This window comes from Neophocaena asiaeorientalis, unplaced genomic scaffold (assembly GCF_003031525.2).
Source record: "Neophocaena asiaeorientalis asiaeorientalis breed wild unplaced genomic scaffold, Neophocaena_asiaeorientalis_V1.1 scaffold26, whole genome shotgun sequence".
In the NCBI taxonomy this organism is placed as follows: domain Eukaryota; kingdom Metazoa; phylum Chordata; class Mammalia; order Artiodactyla; family Phocoenidae; genus Neophocaena; species Neophocaena asiaeorientalis.
The window spans coordinates 7261094-7272933 of record NW_020173108.1 but is presented as its reverse complement, the minus strand read 5'-3'; the positions used below and the strand labels follow the sequence as shown (position 1 = coordinate 7272933).

General features: G+C 40.0%; 1 protein-coding gene across 3 annotated transcripts in view; it reads left to right on the top strand.

Moving 5' to 3' along the window:
* Positions 1-7286: 7286 nt before the first annotated feature.
* The window catches only part of CAMK4 (calcium/calmodulin dependent protein kinase IV), a 226411-nt gene continuing 221857 nt past the window's right edge, over positions 7287-11840 (top strand). For all 3 annotated transcript variants that reach the window (XM_024743346.1, XM_024743345.1, XM_024743344.1), the window contains exons 1-2: positions 7287-7386; positions 7786-8024. In XM_024743346.1, coding sequence (XP_024599114.1) covers positions 7297-7386; positions 7786-8024 — 329 coding nt within the window. In that variant the 5' untranslated portion in view covers positions 7287-7296. The remainder of the gene's footprint in view (positions 7387-7785; positions 8025-11840) is intronic.

The following is an 11840-nucleotide window of genomic DNA, read 5'->3' as shown; positions in this document are numbered from 1 at the left end:
TTTTATTTTGTGCCCAGTAGAGTTTGTGGAGAAAAGCCTGCAAGAAGGTGTGAACTCTTCCTCTGTATGTGGCTCCCAGGCTCACATTCTTTTGTTAACTCACATTCAATATCCCCTAATTTGTTAGTCTTCATATCAAATTCTTATTGGTATGTGGCTGTGTTTGCTGCAGGTAAGCAACTGCCATCTTTCCTTGTGAACACTGTCTATCCTTAGATTTTAGATTACTTGGTTGTCCTGTGACCCCAGTTCTCTGAAGTGTTCAAGGAAATCTTGACCTTGCATTTTGGCTTTTACTTGTTGTATTATAAGGGTTAAAGCAATGTTTTTTGTAGTGCTCTACATCCTGAGCAGAAACCAGAAATCTTTTTTTAGTTTTTTAAATTGATTTCTAAGAATTCTTCATATATTCTAGTTACATATTCTTTGTCAGATATTTCTATTGAAAATATTTACTCCCAGTTTGTGGCTTGTGTTTCTACTTTCTTAACTGTGTCTCTTGCTGTACTTAAGTTTTAAAATTTGATAAATTCCAATTTTTAATTTTTTTATGTTTAGCACTCACTTTGGCCTAAGACATTTTTATCTTCTGTAAGTTCCTGAAGATATGATTTAGTCTTTTCTTTTAAAAGTACTACTGTAGTTTTAGCTTATATGCATAGGTTTATGATCCGTCTTAAATTAATTTTTGTTTGTGTCACAAGGAAAATTTTGAGGTTCATTTTTACCTATATATTTATCCAATTGTTCTAGTACTATTTATTGAAAAGACTTTTCTTTGTGCATTAAATTGCTTTGTTACTTTTTTCAAAGATTAATTGACCACGTGTATCATTTTACTTCTAAACTCTATTCTTTTCCATTGACCTATTCTTTCTTTCCTTACATCAATGCCACACTGTCTTTATTTCTGTAGCTTTATTGTAAATTTTGAAATCAAATATAATGAGACCTCCAACTTTGTTCTTTTTTAGGATTGGTTTTATATTCCAAGTATTTTGTATTTCTTTATACATTTTAGAATAAACTTTTCGATTTCTCCAAACAAAGCGTACTAGCATTAGTCTACATCTCAATTAGGGGAAAATCAACTTGTTAACAATACTGAAGCTTCAATCAATGAACATAGTATATCTTTCCATTTATTTCTCTTAGCAATATATGATGGTTTTCACTGTAAAAGATTTGAATACCTTCTGTTGAATCGATTCGTAATATTTTATGCTTGTTTTATTATATTGTAAATCAGTGGTCCCAATCTTTTTGGCACCAGGGACCAGTTTCATGGAAGACAATTTTTCCATGGACGGGGGTGGGGGGGGATGGTTCAAGTGGTAATGCAAGTGGTGGGGAGTGGCAGATGAAGCTTTGCTCACTTGTTCACCTCTCACCTCCTGCTGTGCAGTCTGGTTCCTCATAGGCCACGGACCAGTACCAGTCTGCGGTCCGTTGGTTGAGGACCCTTGTTGTGAATGAAATATTTTTATTGCATTTCCAGTTGTTTCCTGCAGCATGTAGAAATATAGTTGATTATTTTATTTTGACCTTGTACCCTGTGACCTTGCCAAATTCATTTATTAATATTAGGAACCTAAGTCAAATCCTAGGATTTTTTTATGTAAAAATCGAGTCATTTATAAATGGGAACAGTTTAATGTCTTCCTTTTCAATATTTATGGACTTTTAATTTTACCTAAAAGAATTGCTGATGCTACTGTTACAGTTTTTATTTGGCTTTATTGAGATACAATTTGCACACAATAAAATCCATTATTTTTAAAAGTATAATTGAAGAGTTTTGACAAATGCATGAAATCATGTAACAACGATCAAACTCAAGATAGAGAACTTTCTATGTCCACCCAAATCCCCCCAAACCCATATTCAGTCAATCCTCTACCCTTCCTTGGCCCCTGAGAACCACCAATCTGCATTCTGTCACTTCATTTTGCCTTTTCTTGAATATTATTTAGAAGGAATTATATGTAGTATTTTGTATTTTACCTCTACATATATTATAAACCACAAAATTCAGTGTTATAATTTTTGCCTTAAACCATGAGTTGTCTTCTAAATAAGAGAAGAATATGAAATATAGCCTTTTTTATTTACCCATATATCCCATTTTTGCTGTCTTTTTTTTGGGGGGGAGTATGTCTGAGTTTCCATCTTGTTTATTTCCCTTCAGCCTAAAAATATTCCTTTGGTATGGAGTTCTGGATCTACTGGGTTTTTTTTTCCTTTTAGTAGTTAAATATCTTCAAAGTTTAAAAACTTTAGAGATATAATTCCATTGTTTTTTATCCTACAGTATTTTTGATGAGGCATCATCTGTCATTTGTATTACTTTCCTTTATATATAATATATTCCCCCTCCCCCCTCTTTCTCTCTCTCAGAAGGGGATGCTTTCAGAACTTCTTTAAAAATCTATTGTTGGGGGCTTCCCTGGTGGTGCAGTGGTTGAGAGTCCACCTGCCAATGCAGGGGATGTGGGTTCTTGCCCCGGTCCGGGAAGATCCCACATGCCGCGGAGCGGCTGGGCCCGTGAGCCATGGCCGCTGAGCCTGCGCGTCCAGAGCTTGTGCTCTGCAACGGGAGAGGCCACAACAGTGAGAGGCCTGCATACAGAAAAAAAAAAAAATATATATATATCTATTGTTGGGAGCCTTTGACTTAGATAGACCTATGTATGATTTTATTTCTGTTTATTCTCTTTGGGTTTCTGAGATTCTTGAATCTGTAAGTTGATGTCGTTTACCTAATTTGAGGACATTTCAACTATTTTTTTTTTTTGATGTTGGGGGTAGGAGTTTATTAATTATTTATTTTTGCTGTGCAAAGGCTCTCTCTAGTTGTGGCAAGTGGGGGCCACTCTTCATCGTGGTGTGCGGGCCTCTCACTATTGCGGCCTCTCTTGTTGCAGAGCACAGGCTCCAGATGTGCAGGCTCAGTAGTTGTGGCTCACGGGCCTAGTTGCTCCGCGGCATGTGGAATCCTCCCAGACCAGGGCTCGAACCCGTGTCCCCTGCATTAGCAGGCAGATTCTCAACCACTGCGCCACCAGGGAAGCCCTCAACTATTATTTTTTCAAATAAATTTTCTGCCGGAATCTTTCACCTTTCCTCCTGGAAATTCAGTTACATGTAAGGTAAATTGATATTGTCCAAAAATTCACTGAGAATTGCTCATTTTTTAAAAAATATTTTTTCTGGGCTTCCCTGGTGGTCCCCAAAAAAAAAAAAAAAAAAAAAAATTTCTTTTTGTTCTCTAGATTGGATAATTTCTGTTTTTATTAGTTCTCTATTGATTCATAACAAATTACTCCAAAATTCAGTGACTTATAGCAGCAATAGTCATTTAGCTCTCACAGTTTCTATGAATTTAGAATTCTGAATCATCTGAAATTCTGAATTGTTGGGTGTTTTCAGCTGAGGTCTCTCATGAAGTTATAGTCAAATGTTGGCTGGAGATGCAGTCATTTGAAGGCTTGATTGAGGTTGGGGAATCTACTTCAGTTGTGGCTTACTCTCATGCAAGCTGGTTCTTCTCCCCATCAGTATCTGCTTGGAGCTGCTTGAGTAGCCTCATGTCACGGCTTCCATCAGAATAAGCAATCTAAGAGATCAGGGCAGAATCTGCAATGCTTTTGTGACCTTGGAAATCACACACCTTCATTTCCACCATATTCTATTTGTCACGTAAGTCAACCGTAATTTAATGTAGTAGGTAAACTCAGAAGAGCATGAATACTAAGAAGTGAAAATCAGTGGGGATGATCTTGGAGGTTGGATACCATATTCTATTTTCAAGTTCACCCACCCTTTCTCCTGCAATCTGCACACTTCTGTAAACCCTTTGAGTGATTTTCTCCCCCAAATTCCAGGTAGTTTGCTTGTTCAGTTCTTAAATTTCTAATGGTTTATTTTGAATCATTTTCATATCTCTGATAGGAATACCCATCTGTACACTAATTATGACTATCTTTTCCTTTAATTATTTGAACATATTTATAATAGCAGTTTAAAATAATTTGTCCATGAATATCAACCTATGAGTCATCTTGGGGTTGGTTTCTGTTGACTGATTTTTCTTTTGACTATGGTTCACATTTTCCTACCACTTCATGTATGTAGTCTTTGTGTGTGTGTGTTTGTGCCTGCGTGTGTATAGACTGGATTGTCAGTGACTCCTTGGAGAGATTCTGGATTCCATTATCTTTTTCCTGAATAGATTTTTTTCTTCTAACCCACAGTTAAATTTGATGGGACTCATATTTCAAACCATGTCTCCCCTGTGGTGAAGAACAGCTAAAATTTCTTCTTAGCGTTTTCAACCTTCCAGTTATTGCTTTGTCCTTTTTGCTGGGTTCCTCAGAATTTCCCACACATATATGTAGCTCAGAGGTTAGCCTATTATTTGAGCACATCTTACATGTAGATTTTTGGATTCTTCCACTGTGGTCCCTTCTTTCTGGAATTTCCTCCTCAATTTTCAGCCTCTCTGCCAGGCTTGAATTCTGTTTTCTGACACCTCAAGCAACTAAGAGTTGTGCTGCCTGCAGAGCCCTCAGAGGAAAAGCTGAATAAATGTGCATCTTATTCAGAAGAGTTCCTTTCTTTCATGGGTTGCATCATTTCCAGTTTTCTGATTTTGGTGGTTCTTTCTGCACATTTAAATAACTGTTTTTATACTTAGTTCAGAGATTATAATTGTCATATTCAGGAAGGTTAGTCATACCAGCTACTTTGCCATACCAGAATGGAAACTTGTCCATTTATATTTGAGTGAGACATAAAATAGCTCATTAGTAGCTTTGGGTTCCTGATCCTGTTCAATGATGGGCTTCACTGTATGGTGTTAACAAAAACCAAGTTCCTTTGTTGGCAGGGGCGGTATCCTAATTGTCAGTATCCACAGATCCCCCTCACCTTGGGTTGTTTAGTTTTCTCATTGAGGAATCCTCCAATTTCTGCATGGCTGAGATTGTGATAGATACAAGCCTATTTTTCAGCATCCTGGGAGCCTGTTGGACCTGGAAGTCTCACTGTTTATTATGTAGAGTTTCATGAATCCCTTTGTGTTTAATACATTTGTAGCTATACCTTGTGATCTAAGACATACTTTATTTTTTGTTCAAAATTTCCAAAGATTAAATGTGCTCTCTTTTCGAAGAACTTAGGAAGTGTGTTTTTTGGCTGTGAATGATAGAAGAAGAAATGTAGAGTCCTAAGAGCTTCTTATAAAAAAGCACTGAACCAATGTCTTATTCTCACTCCACTTTTAGAAAGATCTGGTACTCTAATTCCTGAGCATTTCTGAAATTCTGTGGTAAGAATTCTATTTCTTCATATTGGCTTCTCCCATTGCAAATCTGGGTTTCAGGTCTACCCAGTCTTCTGAGTGAGTGACCATTGTTCATTTGTTCCAAGATTTTAAGTTTTAGTTGATATTATTTCTTCCTTTCTTTTTGTGGATATATGCATTTGTTTCTTTTCTGTCATTTTAGGTGATATTGCATAATGAGTGACAGTAAATTGCATAGATTCTATTCCTGTTCCGTCTGTTTTAAAATAAATTTTTTCATCTTCAGTTTTTAAATAAACTACATTCATGAAACCAAATACCCTCTTTTTAATCTGCAGCTAATAACACTTTTAGAAAAGCCAGTTGTGAAAAGCATAGGTGTCAAATAACTAAACCAATGTTGAATGTAAATATCAATTCTACTATCACCTCTGTATCATGAAATGGTGTTTCTCTAGCTATTGTTCCCTAAAATAGCAGGAGAAAAAAAGGTTTACCGTCTCTTTCAGTGTAATATGCTTGCTTTCAACTCATGAGTTGAAAAGAATTGTAAATAAAAGAATTGCTCACGACAGGCAAGTATCTACATGCAGTGCTGCCACTTCAGGACTTACCTCAAAAAGGTGTAAATAAAAGTGACCTAGCCACTACTTCATGCCCATCCCACCACCAGTCAGTGCCAAGGGAAACTGATTGAGTAAAAACTAGAATTTACTTTCAAGAGCTTCATCAGCTTGCTTTGCTTGTATACTTGGTTTTCTAACATGAAGATTAGTGAATTCATTCTCTGAAAAGTAACAAGTCATGTGAGCATTTTGTCTTTCACCATATAATTCAGTATTAATTGAATTTGTGTGAATCTACATGTACTTGCTATTTTTTAGGCCATTTGTAAACTGATCATATGCTAATCTTCATAAAATTACCTGTGAAGAATAGTTTCTGTATAGTTTATTTTTCATTTCCTATCAACTAAGGGTCAATTCCTATCATTAATTGGTTAGATTTGGGGGTGTTTTTGCTTTTTTTGGTTTTGCTTTGTTTTTGGTAGTTCACCAATATAGCACAAAAGCTCTTAAGTGTAAGAAATTAATCAGTAATAGTGGAAACTATTGGACCGTGTTTACTGGTGTAATCAGGAATGGGGACACACTGAGAAGAGTTTAATGCATGTTGCAGGAAAGTCAGAAAAGAAAAAAGACTAAAAGTAATACCTGTGAAGTAAGATTATATAAAGGGCTTAAAGTTATTTAGCCAGAAATGAGATATGATGTAATGTCTTTATATATACAAAGATTTATTACAGAATATAATGACTAATTGTTGTTCATTTCTGCTGAAATCTAAAAAAAGTTCAAGGGTAGAAATATAAATGATATAGATTTAACCAATACTTAGAAGGATAGCCTAAAGGTTTATGGGCAGACATTAGAATGCTTGTGATGGGACACATCTCTTGGGAAGAGGAAAGAGCTTTAAATGTAGCAGTCTTCTCTGTCATGAATGATGACAAGTCCTGCTTTAAGGCCGAGGGCTGGGCTAGTTGGATTCCATAGGGCCCTTCCAAACCTGTAATTCTCTGGGTCACTTCTGTTGCTAGCCTTCAGAAGCTGGGAGTCAACTAGACATAGCAAATACCTGCCCTTCCAGGAGCTCCAAAAGTGCCACAGGATGCAGTGCCAGCAGCAGCACGGCAGCACCTATTACAACTGAAGACTTCATTCAAAGGTGAGTCAGGTCACCGTGGACCCAGACACTTCCCTTTCCTCCAGCTTTCACTGGCTCTGGGCATTGGAGCCCTGGAGGATCGGCGACCAGAGGACACCCTTCCCAGCCGTCAATATAACCTTTGACAGAGGGAGGAACAAGGGATGGCAGGTTAGCTGGTGCTGGGTGGGAGGGGCTCGCCACCTAGACGCGCTCAAGGAGAGATGAGTTGCGCCAGCAACAGCCAGGTCCCTTTCTCACCATCCTGCTGGCCACCCGGACCCATGTGCTCCCAGAGCGCGCTGGGCGCTCAACACTCGGAGCGATTGTCCCTGTGCGCTCGGTCTCTTCCAGGCACCCGATTCCAGCGGGAGGTAGCGTGGGATGATGCTTTGGCCCTTGTGCCTTCCCCAGTCTCCAGCATCCGGAGGCGCCCTAGCTGGCTCCACCGCAGCCACTGCCAGAGAGGGAGAAAGGAAAAAAAAGGGAGGGGGGTTGGAAAGGCACGGTGGAGGGAGGTAGGGAGGGAAGGACCGAAGGGGGAGGGAACCACTCTCCTTTGCAGTGCCGCCGCCTCCTCTCTCTCGCCAGCGGCGACTGGGGTTCTCCCTCCACACCGTCTCCCAGTTCCTCGGCCCCTTCTCCGCCCACCCTCCCGCCAGGGCGTGCAGAAAGGGAACCGCAGCCCGAGCGCGGCTGACGGCGCCGGGGGAGGCGGCCGTGGGTGTGTGCGTGTGTTTGAAGGACGCCACCTCTCGCTCCTGCGTTCGCAGGCGGTGACTGGCGGCGGGGCTTCTCGCTCCGGCAACGGTGGCGACCGCGGCGGCGGCTTCCGGAGTCCCGCCGCGAAGATGCTCAAAGTCACGGTGCCCTCGTGCTCCGCCTCGTCCTGCTCTTCGGTCACCGCCAGTGTGGCCCCGGGGGCCGGGAGCCTCATCCCGGATTACTGGATCGACGGCTCCAACAGGGATGCTTTGAGCGATTTCTTCGAAGTGGAGTCGGAGCTGGGACGGTAAGGCGGAGGGGGCGGGGTGGCGAGCTGGGGCGTTGGGGGGCGCCCTGGACCTGGTAGAGCCGGGCGCCCTGTGCGCGGGCTCGGGCTTCTGGGGAAGCCCGCGGCGCGCAGCGGGCGCTCTCCCTCTCGCAGCGACAGCTCCCGAGGATGCGGGAGCCGGCCTCACTGCCCTCCGGTTTCTACCCGCTCTGGGAGAGAGCTCACCACCATGCAAGTGCGAGTTGGGTCTCCCCGGGAGCGCCCAGGCCGGTGCAGCTGCTAGCAGCAGCCCGACTCTCTCCCACTCTCCCTCCTCCTCACCGCCTGCCACTTCCCTTGCGTGACAGCTCCCACCGCACGTGGGCCCTGCTTTCCGAACTGGTGTCTTTGCTCACGATTATATCTTGCCAGAGGGTCCTGTTTGTCTAGTTATTTTTTGGATTGGGGGGTGGAGGGAGCCTCTCCAAATCATGACAGAATTATTAAATTAGATTCTTTCTCTTTCCCCTCATCAAGCTCTTCAAAGCAAGTGGCACTAGAAATTAAACTTAAACACTAGCTTCCCTGCAGAGTCTGCTCAGGAGTGAAGGGGAAATGAATCATTTAAGAGAGTTGAAGGCAGAATAATGAACTAGTGTGGCTTTAAAGAAAAAGCAGCCCTTGGGGTGGTAATTAGTGAGAAGAGTTCTGCGGCTCTTCTTTCATGTGCTGGAGTGATTTGTTTAAATTATGTATGCAGAAAACCACCTCCCTGGGGTTGTAGAAATGTTCCTCGTCCCTTCTGTGAAGATCCAAACAGGTAGTGGTTTTGCCATGTGAATGATGCCATATGTTCTCATATTTTTATCCATTGAAAAATATTTTTCCCTTCCTTCCTTTTTCCTTTTTTCCTTTCTGCTATCCATAGGTAAGGGACTTCTTTTCAACACTCATTTTAGAACCAGGCCCTTTATTATAGGGAATCTAAAGATGTAATTTCAGCGTTTAACAGGTTGAAGCTTCTGTACTTAACTGTTTCTTTGCAATTTTATTTTCCATTCTTTTTTTGCTGGAAACAGTTTAGCTAACAGCCATTTTATTTTTCATGGCATTGGAGACTACATTGTGGTATTCTGGATGTTGGTACCTAGTGGGACTGTAAGGGCCACTTTTCCCCTCCGAATTGCCACTACTATTAATGGCTCACTGAGTGCAGAAGGTGTGGAAGAAAAGCAAAACTTCTGAATGAAAATTTAGGAGTTGCCACTGTTTTAAAATGTTTCAGAATATTTGAGCATTGAATAATGCATACATAAACATCCTGTTCTGATCAAGTTTTTCAATGTTCATCTGAAGATCTGCTGTAGTATGCATTCCCTAGTAGGTTGAAAATGAAATATCTCCTTTTGTAAGGTTTGAAGCCTACATAATTGTATGATGAGCTGCAGTGGAACAGTGTAAACTTCTGATTAAAGTGATAATCTATTTAAAATTGATGAGTTTTAGAAACTGCCACCTAGTAGAGGAAGTGCCTGATGGTACTCCAGGGACTGTCTCAACACCAAATCTAACTGCTTTCTGAGTAACGTTTACCTTAGATGCTCCTAATTGGCTATGACTTACCATCAGCACACGTTATCTTTGTGATTAAGCTTTGCCCTCAGGAAGCTCAAGAAATTTCCTTTAATGTAAGGAGTGGGAAAATGTGTAGAAAAATAAATAAACTACAAATTGTGTGTATATACAAGATGGTAGACTTCATAGGGAAAACCTAAGGAATTTGGAGTTTATTATATACTTTTTAAAACAGCTTGTTATATTTTGTACTACATTTTGGAGTGTGAATATAAATCAATTATATATTGCTAAGACTCTCACTCTGCTAGCTAATCATTTGATTACCATGAAAATCACAGAATTAAAATATTTTGAGAAGAGATTTTAAATTGTTACTTCTGTCCTCTTTTTCAGTATTCATGTATATTAGGTAAGTTCTTTGTAGATGGCAGAATTGGTGAGGTGCATACTTACTCCATTTGGTTGAGACTTTGAGAAATATTATCACTTCATGGTCAAAGTTGTTTTTTTTTCAACAAAATAAACCTAAAACATAAAGCAGCTCTGTTACAAATACAATTAGTAAGAATCTATAAAGCCAGAGAATGCAACAGAATTATACTTGTAGATATTGACTGAGTGACAAGTTTTCTTCCTCACAAGTGATAAAGTTGAGGCTCAGTCGATTGGTTTCAAGTCTTTACTCTCTTTACTCCCAGTCTTGGGCCAAGTCTGCCTGCCAGTGGTGACTCTAAAGCCAAAATATTTAATTCATTAGTAACACAGTTGTTATTAAGAGTAAGAGAACAATGCCCCTAGTGTTGTGTGGTGCCATTTTGGTTAGTTCCAGGATGTGGACAGTTCTCTCCAGATCAAGTATAGATTAAGCTATAGAGTAATCTATTACAATTACGTGTTGTAAACTAGTGACTCCTGAATTCAAGAAAATTGGACAAATGACCATTAGGGCAACATAGCTTGAGGATGTATTGGGGGATTTCAGGGAACAAAATTCCCAAGGCTGTAACCACTTGAATCCCCTGGATGGTACTGACAGTGCCAATCCACCAATCCATTCAGACCAGGGTAGATGTGATAGCTTTCTTTTTTCAGGATGAGGGTGAGGCAGGAGCTGAAGCAGGGACTGAAGCAGGGGCCGAAGGGTGTTGAAAGGAATTATCTAAGAGTTTCAGGCAAACTAATTTATTTTCCCAAAAACCACATTTGAAAATACTGCTATGTTTATAAAATTTGTTTAAAAGTTTACAAAAATCACGTTTACAACAAATTCAGTTCTACTCAAAAAAATAAATTGACCGTGATCCTGTTCAGGACTCCATATCTTAAAGAGTGGTTGGTCCTTTGCCCAGTGATTTGAGAAATTGGTGTTTTAAAGGTTTTTCCAAGGGAGAAGGGACCCTCCCTCTGGTCCAGATTCTGCCAGGTGGTTTGGCAAACAGAGGGACAGGATTTGGCCTGGGCTGCTCTGTGGTGATGATTTGGCCCTGTGCATCCAAACCCATGTTCTCTCTTCAGTTATTTCTCACCTTTTGTTTCTGTCTGTTTTATGAGATTGAAAGAATGTTTGTAACAAAATCAGATGTATTCCCACACACACACAAGTTCAGGGAAGCAAATGAAAGATAATTAGGACAAGAGAATAAAAGTGTGAAAATCACAGAATTAAAGTATTTTGAGAAATACTTAGGTTTGCTCTCTTTTTCAGCGTAGAAATTGAGTTTTTGGAATCTTTTCTTTTTAAATTTCCATTACATTTCACTATAGTTTCTTTAGGCTAATGACTTTCAGTACCTGCCCACCACCCAACTTGAACTTATATAGCAACCTAATTTAAGCATAATTATATAGGATCCCTTGTTATGTGTGTTCTTGCTCAGGAAACAAATTTAGATAGTGAGTCATGTGTATATAAAATGGAAATAAAAGCTTCATAAAACAATGTTTATTTTTATTACCAGCAGTGTACTCTAATATTTCCTATTCTGTGCTGTTTAATTTTATTCTAGTTCCTTAAAAATATTGGTTGAACCTACGTGATTTCACATCCCACTAGTAGGTTGTGATTCAGTTTGAAAAGTACTGTTTTAGGCCCTGTAAATCTGTGTATGCCAGATGAAAGTATGAGTATGAGTATCTTCCTTTCGAAAGATGCCATGCAGAACAATTGGTAACATTGAGTAGTGACTGATTGCATAGCTCTGTAAAGAAAAATCCCCCTGTCTTTCCTTCCAACATTATTGGGTTTCCCTTTTCAAACACTATTGGAAAAACTCTGGT